This window comes from Eublepharis macularius, chromosome 12 (assembly GCF_028583425.1).
Source record: "Eublepharis macularius isolate TG4126 chromosome 12, MPM_Emac_v1.0, whole genome shotgun sequence".
Taxonomy (NCBI): Eukaryota; Metazoa; Chordata; class Lepidosauria; order Squamata; family Eublepharidae; genus Eublepharis; species Eublepharis macularius.
The window spans coordinates 52069900-52087633 of NC_072801.1; the positions used below are offsets into that span (position 1 = coordinate 52069900).

At 43.2% G+C, this 17734-nt stretch overlaps 1 protein-coding gene and 1 pseudogene across 1 annotated transcript; both read right to left on the bottom strand.

Annotated features, from left to right (window-relative positions):
• Positions 1 to 1345: 1345 nt before the first annotated feature.
• Positions 1346 to 8075, bottom strand: LOC129339304 (olfactory receptor 8S1-like; annotated as a pseudogene).
• A 3411-nt stretch (positions 8076 to 11486) lies between these two features.
• Positions 11487 to 12404, bottom strand: LOC129339305 (olfactory receptor 8S1-like). The gene has a single exon (XM_054993890.1). It carries the CDS (start codon positions 12396 to 12398, stop codon positions 11487 to 11489), a length of 912 nt encoding a protein of 303 aa, XP_054849865.1. The 5' UTR covers positions 12399 to 12404.
• Between the last annotated feature and the right edge of the window lie 5330 nt (positions 12405 to 17734).

Genomic DNA, 17734 nt, shown 5'->3' on the forward strand with positions numbered 1-17734 from the left:
CTTCTAGCCGGTTAGCTAGAAGAATACATCAGGGCTAGGTTGATAGTTTTTAGGGAGGAGATGCATTGTGCCAGGAACGACTGTACATGCTTATGAATGCTTATGAATGCCAATTGATCAGTTCCTCAATCACGGACAGGGATCTCATCACGGGAGGAGGGAAAGGAATGTGCTAAGTGGTGGTGACTCAGTGAGACCTTTATTGCTTTGGGCCTTCCAGAGCTTGAGTGGAAAGGGAGGCCAGTTGCATCACAATACCTCTGCATTCCAATGCGGCATTCCTTACATGCCTTATTCTCCAGAGCAGGAACTGGCAATGACAGGGGCTCTCTGGTGGCGATGCTATAGCCATTTTAAACTCCAGGGGCTTGTACACTTTTAATATCATGAGCAGTCATATAAAAACTGCTATTAAAATGGCAGAGGCTGGGCTGACTGCTCACAACATGAGGTCACTGTGGTTGGGCCAAGCAGGTGGCAAATTTCAGGTTCTCTTGCAGAAAAAAAAGATACCAGAAGCAATGTGAGAATGGTGACAATTTTGGGGGCCCTGGGAATGCTTTGTTTCTCCTCCTTTCAAAGCCAACAATTACAGTTACTTATGATATATTATCGAAGGCTTTCACGGCCGGAGAACGATGGTTGTTGTGGATTTTCTGGGCTGTATTGCCATGGTCTTGGCATTGTAGTTCCTGATGTTTCACCAGCAGCTGTGACTGGCATCTGCAGAGGTGTAGCACCAAAAGACAGGGATCTCTCAGTGTCAAACTGTGGAGGAGATGTTTGCAGGTGATTTATATCTACTCAGAAAGATGGGTTAGGTTGTGTCATCCTGTAAGGGTTTCCCAGGGTGCTACACCTCTGAAGATGCCAGTCACAGCTGCTGGTGAAACGTCAGGAACTACAATGCCAAGACCACGGCAATACAGCCCGGAAAATCCACAACAACCACAGTTACTTTCCTTCCTTTACTGTGGCTTGTTCATTCATATTATGAGGGGAAAAGTTGTTGTAGGATATACCAGAAGCAATCTAGAGTAGAAGAAAAGGCTTTGGAGGAAACCTGAGAGAATAGTTAGACCTAAACGGTACCCTTAATAGTCAGTAACTGGTAAACATATGCATAGACTGCTAAGCTTGCCATAAATTAAAGTGACAGAAATTCATTAAAAATAATTCTACGATTTGAATAGCTTAAACAGATATGGAGAACAATTCAAGTAAATTTATGTATATTGAAAACAAAGCAACACTATTTTGAAACCAACTGATTGTCAATAAACATATTTATTAGTGTCTTGAAAGTCAATGTTTTTTATTGATTTGGTTACTATTTAATAAAATTTTACATAATATGAGTCATCAATGGTTTGTACTCCATTAACTTCTTTAAGGCCTCTCTGATTTCCCTGGTTCTCAAGCTATAGATAATGGGGTTCAACATGGGTGTTGTAATGCTATACTGGATAGAGAAAAGATCATCCAGAATTGCTGAGGAGGCAGACTTTGGCCGCAGATACCTAAAGCATCCTGTACCATAATATAGCACCACAACAATAAGGTGGGCACTGCACGTGGAGAATGTTTTCTTTTTTGCTTCTGTTGACTGCATCTTCAGGACAATGGAGACAATGTGGACATAGGAGAACAGAATAACAAGAACTGAAGAAATGGCTATAGTAGGTCCAGAAAAGAAGAAAGTAACCACATTTGGGAAAGTTTCTGAGCAGGACAAAGCAAGTAAGGATGGGTGTTCGCAGCTAAAATGCCTGATAATATTTGAGCTGCAAAACACCAGCTTCAGTAAAAGTAATGTATTCAACAAGGCATATACAAAGCCAGTGGCCCATGCACCTACCATCAGCCCTCTACAAAACATTTCGTGCATAATTTGCACATAATGCAGTGGCTTGCAAATGGCAGCATATCGATCATAAGCCATTGCTGCAATAATGTACATTTCAGTTGATGCTGTCATAAGGATGAAGAACACCTGGGCAATGCAGCCATTGTATGATATTGTTTGGCTTGAGCAGAAATTTACTAGTAGATACTAGAAATTTACTAGTACTAGTATCGATAAAAGACAGGTGGCTCAGGAAGAAGTACATCGGGCTCTGGAGATGCTCATTGCTTGTGATTACCATCATAATTGCTATATTTCCCATCAGGGTTACTGTATATGTGAATAAAAATATCAAGAAAAGGCAAATTTGGACTGGTGGATTGCTTGAAAACCCTAAGAGCACAAAGTAAGTCACAGCAGTCTTGTTTTCGATGTATTGTCGAAGGCTTTCATGGCCGGAGAACGATGGTTGTTGTGGGTTTTCCGGGCTGTATTGCCGTGGTCTTGGCATTGTAGTTCCTGACGTTTCACCAGGAGCTGCGGCTGGCATCTTCAGAGGTGTTGCACCAAAAGTCTTTTGGTGCCAGCCGCAGCTGCTGGCGAAACGTCAGGAACTACAATGCCAAGACCACGGCAATACAGCCCGGAAAACCCACAACCATAGTCTTGTTTTCCATTTGCTTTTTTCAGCAAAACTCTGAACTGCAAAAACAAGAGAGATGATTTAGTTAAATATAGCATAATGCATACATTTTAGAATGTAGCTCAGATTGTTGAATTCTGAAAATGCCACCATGCTAAATTCCCCTACTCCAACAATACGTGATACGTTTTATTCATGGTACTCTGGGAAAGCGAAAATGTATTGGTAAAATATGAAAAAGCTCCTGTGTGTTTTTCTATCACTTCACAAGCAGCTGTAGGAAAAGCACCATAGATAAACATATTCAGAAATCCCCTAACAAAGCTATGGCAAAATGTTTGGGGTTTTTTGTATACCATCAATAAATTATCACTTTCCCACCCCACTATAGGCATTTGTCTTTGCCTTGATGATTGGTGCAGACCTCATGTTTTGCCATCAAGTTGATCAAACATAATCCATGTAATTGGGGTGGTGGTGGAAAAGAAGGAATGGCATAAATTAAGTTTTACTCAGTGTTACAGTGGGAGAAAGGGAGAATTTAGAACAGACTTCTCATTATTCTGCAGTTTTAGCTCACGTGTATTACTCCGACTGTAGAAAAGTTTCCAGTAGCACCTTTAAGATTAACCAACTTTACTGTAGCATAAGTTTTCGAGAATCACAGTGCTCTTCGTCAGATCTGACGAAAGTTGGTTAGTCTTAAAGGTGCTACTGGACTCTTTTCTATTTTGCTACTAACACGACTAACTGCTCTGGATCTCTGACTGTAGAAGTTCAGAAGAATATTTTTTTATTTCTTTATTTAATTTTACTTAGTTATAGCCCACCTCTGTCATCGAGAGTCTAGGGGGTTTACACAGGGCTTTGAAAACAAGCATAATACAGAAATGAAGCAGAGCAGAAACAAAATAGATGTAAATTGATATGGAATATTGGAACACAGAAACTCCCAGTAGGAGCCTATCTGCACCAACAGTAAACAGTAGTATATTCTGTGGTCCCCATCCCTCTAACCAAAACACCTCTCTGAGCTGTTTCTGTATCTAAGGCTAGATGGGTGGCAACTAGGGGTGTGCAAAGGCACACTGTTTCGGTATTCTTGTTTCAGTTATTACCGAAACAAGAAGCCGTTTCGGTAATCGCTAATACCGAAACAGCAAGCTGTTTTGGTATTTGCGATTCGGTAATCATTTCGGTATTTCGGCTTGTTTCGGTAATGCATTTCAATGGGAAAAAAGCATTTTCCCACCGAATCAAGCCAAACTTGGTGGGGACCTTCCTCTAACTCCTCTCTAATAATTCCCCAAGTTTCGGACCGATTGGACTTTGGGGGGCTATGTTATGGCCTCCCAAACCAGGTCCCCCTATCCTCGCCTAAAAAGGGAAAGGTTTTCGCTTGCTGCTGCTAATCTCTTATTTTGTGCTTGCTGCTGCTGATCATTATTTCCTATGGGGGAAAAATGAAGAGGCAGGCTTGTCTTGCCAGGGGTGGCATTTTGCATGTAAAATGCCCCCAACCCTCAGGGGCCCTTCTCCCACCTTTCCTCCCACCCCTCACCGAGGCTCAGCCAGCTCCCACTTTGGGGGGGCATTTCATGGACTCCCAAATTAGGTGCTCTCAGCCCCCAAAGTCCACCCCCTACAGCCCCACACATACCCAATTCCTCCACTGGGTGAAGACTTTTGTTTATCTTTGTTTGGCATCCCCTCACTACTTTTTATTAGCTTCCTTCTTTTTTGTGTGTTCTTATGTATTTATATGTTTGTTTTAAATGTTTCACATATATATTGTAATTTTAAGTGCTTTTTAATCTTTGAAATGTTTTAACTTTCACCACTTTGGGGAACCTGAATTAGGTGGAAATGTAACAGAAATGTTTCAAATGAAGGAAATAAGTAATGAATCTATTGTACATTGTGTGTAACTAACCTGTGCATTTTACAAGTAACAATAATTTATTTTCATAATCTTACTTACTTTCTCATCTTAATATCAAATGAATGAGAAATCAGCAACATATTAACAACAAAGTGATACATCCACAAAATTTAGGTAAGAAAGAACTGGACTTTGACAGGGCCTGAAATGCTGGGATGGCTAGGACAAACTTCTTGTAAATGGAATGATTCTTCCTAGAGCAGGCAGTTGATTCATATTGATGACTCTTCCTCTCCTTAAGATCAGCAGGACTAACCAGCAATTTATGGGCCATTTTTTAAAAATATCCTCAAATTGAGCTGTGCTGGGGTGGAGGGGGGGAGGACTTTCCTAGAAACATTAGTTCTTGCCAGAGACAGTATAATGTTGTCCATATGACTTTAGCCTGTTGAAACCTGTTCTTAATTCGAGTTGTATAGTTTACGATGGTTATCGGCCATTAAATTCATAAAGCCTTGTTTAATCTATAAATATTATATGTCATGTCTTCATTTTGGCAAGAGGTATGTTGATAAAAAGAGCCCTTTTGCAAGAAATATATCTCACATATCATCATAAAGATGGCATGGTGGTCCCATCTAGACTTTCAGCACATTCACAGGGCAACATCTTCTCTAGAAGTGGATCACTTTATATTACTTGGGTAAAATATTACTTGACAAATACTATCTATACCTTCATGACATGAGAACCATCACCATTAAATAAAAAAATAGGTGATTCTTTCTGCGCAATCCTATGACCGGCCCCAATGCTGGCGTGGCTGCACAGGCGGAGCGGCGCCGGCGCCGGGCCGGATCCTGTGCCAGCAAAGTGTGGTGGCAGCAGTGGCACAGAGATGCAAATTGGGAGAACTAGAAAGTGTTGTGGGCGGGTCTGATGTGTGGGAGCCGCCAGGTGCAGCCAAAGGGTGCTGTTCCTGACAAGCGGCAGGGGGAGGGGCCAGGAAAGGCACAGCCAATGGGCAGCATGTGATCCCGGCCCCAGAGCAACAGGCAAACTGCGCCCATGCTGGCAGACTGCCTTGGCCCATGCGTTGGGTGGGGCTAACAGCTGGGAAGGAGAGGGGTGGGCGTGGTCTGAGGAGCCTCTCCCCCGTTTGCCTAATGCAGCATCAAATCCGTGGTGGCTGCGTCCAGAGATGTTGGCATGGGATGGCCAGGCGCCCTGCCATGAGGAATCCAGGGCAGCAGGCTGTCCCGACAGCAGGGAACAGCCACCAAGTGGCGCCTAAGGGGAGGGTTGGCCTGAGGCTGCCACCAACAGGCAGACACAGCGGGCCCGCCCCCGTCCCCATCCCAAGGCAAGGACCACAGACACCCGTTGCACAAAAAACAGTCTTTATTATTATACCATCCCCCCCAGCAGATGTGAGGAAGGGGAGGCATGTAGGAGGGGTAGGGCATCGAGGGGCCATGGGGAGGCATGGCCCGGGAAGAGCTCCTCCAGGTACACCGGCCACGCAGTCATCGCACCCTTATCTGCCAGGAGGTCATTCCCGGCTGCCTTGGCAATTAGCTGGGCTCCGAGCCTGGCCACCCACTGCTCCCACCACCCGTCACCCTCCATGCAGCCGGGACCGCTGTGGGTATTGTGTTTCTGTGCTGCCCACCGAACTACGCAGTTCGCCAGCATGACCTTGGAGGGTCTGAAATGTAACAATTCCCTATCTTCTGTCTGGCAGCTGCATAGGCCATGGATAGGTTCAGTAGAGCCCTTCCGGCTCAGACCTGTGGGTTGGAGGGGAGGGGGCCGCTGTGGTTGGTTCCCTATGGCCCCTGGGCCCTCGTCCCTTCTGAGGATGCTGTGCTGCTCAGGTGCATCCTTGCCACATGCCAACCCCTTGGGCCTGTGCCTACGGCGTGCCGCAGGTCTGGGAATAAAGCTCATCTGCCCATGGACCCGTGTCTTCCTGCAATAATCCAGATATCTGCCAGCCATATCCTGCCATCTGTGGTCTGACACCATGAGCACATGACCATCTCCGCGCTGACAGCGCATCCCCTCCGACGGGAGGTTGAATATGGAGGATGCACAAGGACTGGCCAGGGCCCGCTCTGGCATGTCTCCCAAATCATCGTAATGCACCTGCCCTGCCTGGCATGCCGCCCTGCTCTGTGGTGCTCGCGCAACTTGTGGGGGGAGTCCTCCCGGGGTCTTGGATGGCTGCCCAGCCTGCATGGCCCAGGCAGGGGGGGGTGTACAGTGGCTGCAAGATGGGGGGCCTTGGGCTCCCATGTTTTGGCCACTTTGTGCAGTTGGCATGCTCCTCCACTGCCCCTGTGGGTGGGGCCTGCAGCATCCCCTGCAGGTTGGTGGGGCTGGCAGCCTAGGAGTGGCTCCCATGCCCAGGCAGGGCAATGCAAGCAGCCCCAGATGCTGAAAGCAGAAGACGGCACCGGGCCGGGGTGGAGTCACTTGCAGCCTCGGACACACCCTGCCCCTCCCAACAACCACACCTTGTTGGCCCGGGAGGCTGGCAACTGCCCCGCAGGATTGGATGCGAGGTGGGATGCCGCGGGGCGGACGGTGTCAGAATGACGAGTGGGTCTGACGCAGGCACCCGAGGGGCCAGGCCCACTCTGGGAGGTGACCGCTCATGGGACTGTGTTGCTGCAGCTGTGGCTGCAATGGGAGTGACCCTCCCCGGGTGCATGGGACCTCCTGCCCGGGATATGGCATCCGCCTGCTGCCACCCTAGCTTCTTTGCTGATGGGGCTAGGGTTCGAGTGAGCAGACCGTTTCCCCTGCCATCTCCCACCCCCTGGCAGTGCCCCCCCAGCAACCCTCTCCCTGGCTTATCAGATGCCAGCTGCTCACCCTACCAGGGACTGCACACCCTTGGTAGCTCCCCCCTCCCCGCAGACATGCCTGGCCCCAACCCTCTGCCTGACATTACAGTGAGGGGAGGGGAGGGGCGGGGAGGCAGAATGGGGTCTGTCAGATAAATTTGTAGTGATGTGCAGGTGGAAATATGTGATGGGGGTGTTGGGGGGCGCTCAGGACAAAGTCAGGCACGCAGACACAGAAGGTAGTTGTTTTTCAACTCATTTTATTGCACTGGAAAAAGCAGACTTGTTTTTCGGCTAGCAAGGGAGCTAGAGCAATCCACACAGCCCTCCTTCCCGCTCCAAGGGGTGGGGCTGAGATGCAGGCTGCAGCGCGATACTGCTTCCTGGGCTGCAGCCAACCGCCCATCGCGGATGTTTGGGGAGGGCAGGGCGCAGGAAAGCAGCCATGCCCTGGATGTGCCTGCAGGAGAAAAAGACACATGTGGGCTTTGCCTCATTCCACTGGCGAGGCAAGCCCCACACACCGCCATCTGAGAGGGTGTACATAGTCGAGGGCAGCAGCGACCAGCTGGTGCATGACAGTCTGGCGAAGATTAACTCGGCCTTGGGGAGCCTTTACCTTTAAGGGAGAGAAGGAGCTGGTGGCTACGAACACCTGGTCACAAGTAGTTTTTGGGGCAACTGCCTCTGGGGTGAGCAGGGCAGCCACGATCGCCCCCCACCCCTGCTGGGCCTCACCCAAAGCAGCAAGTGAGCGAGTGGGTCCAGGTCAAGGGGCAGTTAGCACTAATCAGCAGAACGGGCCCCCCGTCCCCCCACCTCCTCCTCACCTGTCAGCGCTCCATCACTCATTACCAGGCAGGAAGTCCAGAGTCAGGACACCTACAAGGAAACAGGAGTGGCAGCAGTTAGTTCGCCAAGTGTCATTCCCTTCTGTCACGGAAGGGTAAATTTGTTTGTGCTTAGTTAGAGGCAACTAGTTTGCATGAGTCCAGTTAGATGTTGAGTTGTTCTTCCTGCCAAGGTAAAAGGTGAGTTAGCCAGACATTTGCACATCTTCCCTTTGACGGGAAGTTCCCCAACTTTGTTCACAAACTCCCCCAAGTGCATTCCGTGCCTGCCACTATGAATGCCCTCTCCCCCGCTCGGTGTTCAAAGAGGCCATGCCACGCAGCACATGGACAGAGCCTCTGGCCATGTGCTCATTTACCTGAGTGGTTTGGGCGGCACTGGCTGGATGTTTTGTAGGGCGTGGTCGCTGGTGATTGGGTGCAGGGAGGGGGGCTCGTCCACACCGGGCGTGCATGCTGATTGGTTCCTGTGATAGTTCTCAACCTATGCTCCTTCAAGCCATGGGGGTGGGGCTGGGCGCTTGGAGAGGGGGCCAGTTTTTCGCCGTTCCATGGGCGCCTATGGGCTATGCCTTCTTCTTCCATGGCGTAGCTCTTTTGCGCTGCTGTGGGTGTTCCCGCTTCTGGAGGGACTTAGGGAGCGGACTAACTCTGGCCATGCCCTCCTCCCCCCCACCCCAGCGCGGGGCTCTTCACCACTCCTCCGCCTCTGCCCGGCTGCCTGTTGCTTGCGCCGGTGTTGGCCCGCCGGCGGGGCAGCGCCGCGTCCCAGCACTGGTGGAGGACCATTTACAGGGATGTAAGGACCAGATGCACCGTTGCAAGCCTTAGTTTGGTTCCTATTCACTTTCCCTGCCCCAGTTAGGATTATGCTGCCCCTACCCCAAATACTTCCTGCCTTGCTTAAAACCTCCTTCTATGATTTCTGTGGATAATCGTTTAAAGTTACCTCAAACTTTCATTGTAGAGAGAGAGTGTAGTTTTAAAGCTTGGGGCTTTTTTTGAGAAGGGAGGCAGATGCTTTAAAATTTAAAATATAAAATTTAAGCAGTTCAATTTACTTGAGTCATTCCCAGTTTCTGCTATCTCAAGTCTATTGCAGCTATGGGAGGAAAAGCAAACGAAAAGACTCAGAGCTTGTTATGGTGGCATTTTATTCTTCCCTTGTACTGATTTTCCATGTTCTTTCCTCACATATTTCTCTTATTAAAACTGTATAATTTGGGACACGTCTGCAAAAGAACATACATATATTTTTTAAAAAAATACATATATACGTCTATTTATATAATTCCCCACTAAAAACCAAGAGTGTATAATTATTGCACATCCATCTCATTTAACTACTGTTCATAGTAACTCTTTCAGGACTAGACCTTATTTTCTTTCTGTCTTTACTTCATTTTACCCCATTTTTATTTATTCATTTACTTACCTATTTACTCACAAGATTTTCATCTACCTTTACTTACAACTTTCTCTGTTTCTGCAGTTTATCCTTACAACACCGCTGTGAAGTAGGTTAACCTGAGAGTGTATGAGTTATTTATTATATTTTATTTACTTAAGATATTTCTATGTCACCTTTCTACCTAAACAGAGTCCTCAAGGCAATGGACATCAAAATGTTAAAACATTTCAACTTTAATACACCATTTAAAATAAATTATATATAAAATAAACAATTCTATTTTAAAAATCATATAAACACATGTAACAACACGATTGGTCCAGTGTCACCCAGGAAGTTTCCATGACAGATTTGGGAATTGGAAACTGGATCTCACAGTTCCTAGTCTAACTCTGTAACAGCTACATCACACTGGTTCTCACTAAACATTGGAGTGAAAAGAAAAGTATTCTGCATCATTGCATATAAATTTTATATTATCATCTAATGGGGTAATCAAGAGCAGTCACTAAGCTTTCATCAGAAGACTTACTTACAACCTCTGCTCCCTTGCTTGGGCTGGTCTGTCTAGATGCAGTCAGATAAAAAGATAAGCTGAGAAATATCTCTACCATGTATATTTTTATTTTTCCCTTTGTTTTCTAATAAGGTTGGAAAACCCATCCTCATCATGATCAGATCACTGTCTAACTGGACTTGTTGGGAATTTCTTTAATTCTGTAGTTCAGTTGGTATCCCTAATGGCTAAGTGTATAGCAACTCTGGAATATCTAATAGTCTCCTTTGAGGGAAATTATGTAATGTTAAAGATGCAGTACTTGGGGGACAGAATTGTACTGAATTTAGGCAGGAATCAGGCCTGAATACTATCGGGCTGTGAGTTCATTCCAATGAGAGTCATTGGCCGTTTCCACACGCGTTGAATAATGCACTTTCAATGCACTTTAGTTATCCTTTAGAAGTGGATTTTTTGTTCCACACATGGAAAATCCGTTATAAATGTGCACTAAAGCGTATTGAAAGTGGATTATCCAACGTGTGTGGAAACGGCCAATGTTTCTACATACCTCTAATTGCCTCAGAAGAATTCAGGAGTTAAGAAAGTTTGTTGTTGCTGATACACTGCATTTATTTTACTTAATTTCTTTTCTAGTTCATCTTACTTACTGAATTGCTCTAAAAACCCTCCTTTTGTCTCCCAAGGATTCTAAGGCAGGTAGTAGTAGACCAAAAACACCGCTTCTTTGAAGTAAAAAGTTCTTTTCCAGAGCAGATGGACCAGAAAGAGAAGACTTACTTCTCCTTTCTCTATTAAAAGCAGTAGTTATAGCATATATTCCAGCAGGGTTTGACTTCTCTCCCATTTCTCCCATCTCTATTCCTCCATTACACAGGAAAGCTAATTTTAGTGAGGGAAACACATCCTTTTATTTGGGAAGTGTAGCTTTGTAGGAGAGCACAAATGAACACATGAAACTGCTTTCTACAAATTGGCCACAGGTCTTCTATCAAGGTCACTATTGTCTACTCTGACTTGCAGAGATTCTCCAGGATCTCAGGGAGAAGTTTTCCATGTGGCCTGATACATTCAACTAAGGATGGTAGTGACGGTAGCTGAGACTTTATACGTGCAAAGCACATGTTCTACCAATGAGCCAACTTCTGCTGTAGATCCAGAGGAGTTAGCCATGTTAGTCTATAGTTGCAAAATAGTAAAGTCCAATATCACCTTTAAGACTAACCAACTTTATTGTAGCATAAGCTTTCTAGAACCACAGCTCTCTTTGTCAGATGTGTGGAGGGTATGAAGAAACTGGTCAGAGATATATAGGTAGTGAGGGGAAGGGGGAGAGGGTGCAGGGAATGAGGGCCATGGATCCAGCCATGGTATGCCACAGAACTCAACTCAAGTTCACCTAAAACAAATCAAGAACAAATCAAGAACTTTTTGAAAACAGTCAGTTTATTAAGATTTCACACAACACAAGCCATAAATGATTTCTACCCTATTAACTTTTTAAAGGCTTCTTGGATTTCTCTAGTTTTCAAGCTGTAGATAATGGGGTTCAGCATGGGAGTTGAAATGCTATATTGGATGGAAAAAAGTTCGTCTAGAACTGCTGAGGAGGCAGAATTTGGCCTCATATACCTAAAGCTTCCTGTGAGATAGAAGAGGAAGACAACAATAAGGTGGGCACTACAAGTGGAGAAGGTTTTCTTTTTTGCTTCTGCTGACTGCATCTTCAGGACAGTAGAGACAATGTGAACATAGGAGAACAGAATAATAAGGAATGAGAAACCTACCATCATACTACAAGTAATAAAAAATGTCACTGTATTCAAAGATACATCAGTGCAGGACAAAGCAAGCAAGGATGGTTGTTCACAGCTGAAATGCCTAATAATATTTGGCCCACAGAAGACAAGCCTTAATAGAAGTAATGTATTCACCAAGGCTTGTATGGAACCTGTGGTCCATGCACCTCCCACCAGCCATCTACAAAACACTTTGCTCATGATTTGTCCATAATGAAGGGGCTTGCATATGGCAACATATCGGTCATAAGCCATTGCTACAAGAATGAAAAGTTCACTTGTTCCTGTCATAAGGATGAAGAACATCTGGGCAATGCAACCACTGTAAGAGATTGTCTGACTTGTACAGAAATTCACTAACAGCTTAGGAATGGTAACTGATGAAAAGCAGATGTCGGAAAAAGACAGGTGACTCAGAAAGAAGTACATGGGGCTCTGGAGGCAATCATTTTTCCTTATTACTGTTATAATCACCATATTTCCCAGTAGAGTTACAGCATACATAAACAAAAATATCAGGAAGAGGAAAATTTGGACAGTTGGGGAGTCTGAAAATCCCATGAAGACAAAATATGTTACTGTGGTCTGGTTGTCCATTTCCTTCTTTAGCCAAAACGTAAACTGCAAAAACAAAATAATTTTATTAAATATAGCAATAGCATAATGTATACATTTTAGGATGCATTTCCTAATGAAAAAGGTGTGTATGTCATATTCTCCATAATAATGTGTAGCATATTTCCCCCATTCTCATGTCTGGAAATCCACAAGTCCCCACTGTTGGGAAAGAAGGCAGTATACAAAGATGTTTCATGAGATTGCAAAGGGCGAAAGAAACAACTCGATATAGAGGTCTCATTTTAGCAGTTTTAAATGAGGTGTAGCTTAGATTTTAAAAATAAAAAATTGATTGACATCCATTGTGTCATATCTAACCAATTATTTTAAAAAATAAACATTAATTTCTGTTCATCAAGTCACCTAACTATATTTAACACTCTGATGGACTGAATATTCTTAATAGCAGGTCAATTACAAACTGACATTTTATAAGAATAAAATAAGAACTCACTGTCCACTTGTTTTGCAAAGATCGTATCTCAAATGTCATCATAAATCATGTGCAGGGCCCATTTTTTACTTTCAATATATTCATGGTGTAAATTTGTTGGAGGTTTTTTTTCATCCAGACTTTTTTTTATTGCAAGAGTGAAAGAAAGCCTGTGTCATCTTTTAACATTAAAAACTGTTCCTGTACACATTATTTTAGAAAATTAGAAGTTTCATATACCATATGCTGAGAATTTCCTCTGCCCTGTTAGAGAAAATTAGAATATTTATTCCACTGGAAGCACGGTATGATATACTACAAGGACATATGGTGCAGTTCCGTGTTCAGCTTCCTGGAAGTGTGTCCCACTGAACTCCACCGTTCTGATGATGGGAGCTTGACTCTCGAAACGTTGTAGCCTGGGAAACATTTTGTTCCTTAAGTGCTACTGAATTTAAATCTTGCTGTTCTACTGCAGACCAACACAGCTACATACCTGAAATAGAAAAAAAGTTATTTCACACGCATCTCTATGTCAACTAGTTCACAGCCATCCCAGCTGTTTGAGATATCTCAGCATCTTCTGACTCCTAAATCTGAGCATCTTTTTCCTCAGGAACAGGAAACCACTTATGATGCTTTTGCAAAGTTTTCTTGCTGATAAAATGTCTTGTATAGATTCTGAATTAGATGCTGGTTGTAACATAGATCATACAGAAGATATATCTAAAGTATTGTTTGGTTCATGTATGGATCATTTTGACCGAGCTACTACAATGGATATCCTGACCTGGATATGCCAAACAAGCCAGATCTCATCTGATCTTGGAAGCTAAGCAGGATTGGCCTTGGTTAGTAATTGGATGGGAGCTATGGTTGTTGGGGGTTTTCCGGATGGGAGCTCTCCAACGAAGACTAGGGTTGCATAGGCAGGCAATGGCAAACCCTCTCTGTTAGTTTCTTGCTCTGAAAACTGCATCAAGGGTTACCATAAGTCAGCTATAACTTCATGGCAATCTCCATCTCCACTATAATGGATGTAGACAGGAACTTGGGATCTATGGAAACCACCACTTACGCTGTGGATCTCTACACATACTGGGCTATGAAATCATGTAAGAATCACATTAATGAGTCCTTGGTGTCCATAATAAATCAATAAATGATTCTGGGTAACTTCTCTTGACAACTCAAAGAGGCACTTACCTATCCACTACTTAAAAAAAAATCCTGTCTCTAAGGCAATGTGATTGAAAGAGTAGTGGCAGACCAACTCTTGGTCTTTTGGAATAACTCATCTGCTCTGAATCCTTTTCAGTCTGGTTTTTGGCTCCACTATGGGACAGAGACGGCACTGGAAACCTTAGCTGATGATCTCTGTGTGAATGTAGACAAGGGCCATATCTCTTTGTTCTTCCTACTAGATTTATCTGCAGCCTTTTATATATTGGCTAATGAAATCTTATGGAGACCACTCCATTGAGCAAAACTTTCAGCCTAAGGGGCCTTCCTCCAACTTAAGTGAGTCTTCCATTGGTGTCAAATAAAGGCACGTATAATCCAAAGACTGAGGGCCAAGCTACAAGTGACGAATGACACTTGAACGGCAAGTGGATTGAGTGGAGTGCAAGTGGAGGGCAAGTGAACAGGGAGAAATACACTTGTCGTTCAAGTGTCATTCGTCACTTGTAGCTTGGCCCTCAGAGACTCCTCTTATCCAAATGGCTGCCCGTCCCCCACAAAAAACCTGGGGAATTATTTTAGCATTAAAAGCATTAATGGATGCAGATACATACTGACCTTCTTTTAAATAGACAAATCTTTAAAAGAGAGTGCTTGCACTGGTCCTAACAATTTCGGTTACTGGGTGGATATGGGCTTTCTAGGTGAAATTGTGGCTAAACATAACTCCAAGATTTTTAAAATGAGCCACCTGCTCTATTTTCCCACCCTCACATTCCAAGTCTTCTGTCTGGAACAAACCCCCTATTTATTTGTTTTAATAACAAACGACAGCTATTGTGAATTCACCTCCTTTAATTTCCTGATTCTGTAAATCCTGTTTAACCCAATGCTTTCATCAGGAAACTTACCCACAAACTGTCTCCTACCTTGGGGTGGCCAATGTGGAATATATTCATATGGACACAGTCAAACAGAAACAAGCAGTATTCATAGAATAATGTCATTTCTTTTTGGAGTGTTAAAAAAAAACCCTCAGCGTATGATATATCACATAATAATCTGACTGGACTTCTATAGGGTTTCATTTAGCTTTATAATGCTTTGCCTTAGTTGCAAAGTATACAGAGCCTCAAATTGCCTCTGAAATAACTAATCATTTCCTGAGGGGAAAAGTATGTACAGTTTAAGCATCCACCTACTCAGGGGAGAGGATGTTATTTTTGCAGGAAGCATTAATGATTTTTTACTGTTTCTTATGGAATCTTTTGTCAATTAAAAGTGTAGTATGAAGGGGGTGGGCAAAGATTTTTATTCACAACTGTCCATAAAGATGTGTGTGTGAAATACTGAACATACACATCGATCTGTGAACAAATTGAGAACCCTGCAAAATATTTATTTCTTATACTGGGATGGAACCAATCATCCTCCAACTGAACTAAAGAATTCTTCATCCAATGGAAGACTCACTTAAGTTGGAGGAAGGCCCCTTAGGGCTGAAAGAAAGTTTTGCTCGATGGAGTGGTAGGATAGGAGTAGGATCCACTCCACTGATGTATGAAAAATCCGCAGGTTCATTGGAGTGTAGCTACAGGACAAATATAATAGTGCCTTCCTAGATGGACATCCCTCTCTCCACTCACTTCCAAAATCCAGGGGAGTATCTGATCACTCTATTCAGCCAAGAGCAGAGCATTCCTCCAGAATAAGGAGCCTTCCTCTGGTGGATGAGCTTCATCCTCTGAAGGAAATAGAGAAGGAAGATTCTTGGCCAGTGGAATTTAGCTGAGTGGTGTCGCTGATGTGGTAGGATAACAGCTCACAGACCTCAAAGGAATTCAGTGTGGCGCTTTTTCATTGCAAGGAAACTCTTCCTTACTTCCATCTGAAGAAATTTCCTAGATACTTTGTAAATACTATTATATTGACAGTATTCAGTCTGAACTACTATATTACTGTTTTGTGAATAAATTTAGCCAAATGTAGTTTTTTTTTTTTTTTGAAAATTTTTTTATTGGGTTAGAACATTTTTATTTTTACATTACAGTCAATTTTCCCCTAATTTTTCGTTTCTAACCCCCTCCCTTTCCCCCCCTTTTGTTGACTTCCAACAGCTTTCCCACCCTCTGTCCCTTTTCCCTTACTTCTGTTAAATTCCTCTGTCTAAAACAGATATACATTCTCCATTATATTAAGCAGTACATCTTTAACTCCTTTACTTATTATACACCCAAACTATACGTCTTTAGATAAACAATTTATCCCATTTTCCAGTTTTGAATATTTCTATATAAACCTATATATCATAAACCATAAAAATTTCCCACATTTAAATCAAACAATTTGATTTGTTTTCTATATATTACTCATTTCAACTTTTTATGGTAATTCTATATAACTCCTCGCATAATCAATCAATTTAACTCTTCTGTACATTCAGTTTGGTGCATATAAATCTTATCAAAGAAAGAAAATATTGTTATTTACTCAATCCTCATGTTTAAACCTTATCATTAATTATTCTCTATCAATGTTCTATCAGTTAACCTATACATATCTATATATATCTCAATCAATTAATCTAACTGCTTATAAATTCACATTTCTCTTCCTCCCCCGGTAAAGTCACCCCTCTCTTTTATACTTTTATTATACTTCAGTAGTTCTCAAACTGCCACAGTTTTCCTCCCACCTCCCATTTCTTCTCCAGATATTGTTTCAGCTTCTCCCAGTCTGTGTTAAACTGCCCTGAGTCCAGATCTCTCAGTTTTCTTGTCATCTTGTCCATTTCAGCCATATACAGCAATTTGTAGATCCAATCTTCAATAGTTGGCACTTCTTGTACTTTCCATTTCTGCGCGTACAAAAGTCTAGCTGCTGCAGTCATATAAAAAATCAACGTCCTATGATGGGCTGGAATTCCCTCCATTCCCAAGTTTAGCAGCAGGAGTTCTGGGTTCTTATTTATTTGAAACTGTAAAATTTCACTCATTTCTCTTATTATTTCCCCCCAGAACTGCCTAGCTACCTCACACGACCACCACATATGATAGAGGGAGCCCTCATGTTTCTTACATTTCCAGCATTTATTAGAAGTATTCAAGTTCCCTAGCGCAATCTTCTTTGGTGTCATGTACCAACGATAGATCATTTTGAAAATGTTCTCTTTAATATTAATACATGTCGTTGTCTTCATTGTAGTTTTCCACAAGTATTCCCATGCCTCCATTGTTATTTCTTTATTGAAATTTATAGCCCATTTCACCATCTGTGTTTTAACTATCTCATCCTCAGTATACCATTTCAACAGTACTTGGTATACCTTGGATATTCTTTTCTTGTCTTCTTTAAGAAGGGTCTGCTCTAGTTCCGAGTTCTCTGTTCGTATGCCCCCTTTTGCAAAGTCCGAGTTGTATAAGTCTCTAATCTGTCTATACTGGAACCAATCATAGTTAGGTGATAGTTCCTCTTGCGTCTTTATTCTAAGTTTAGATACTTCAATCTTAGTTATTTCTTTGTACGTTAAACATTGTTGTTCATTATCCACAGCTCTCGGATCTATCACCTCATATGGAACCACCCACAAGGGGGTTCCTTCTTGTAGGTAAGTTCTGTACTTCTTCCAGATTGTATATAGACTTCTCCTTACAAAATGATGCAGGAACATCGAGTTGACCTTTACTTTGTCATGCCATAG

Bases quoted from the DNA above. Each gene is read 5' to 3' on its own strand.
- LOC129339305 (XM_054993890.1), bottom strand. From the start codon at position 12,398: ATGGACAACCAGACCACAGTAACATATTTTGTCTTCATGGGATTTTCA.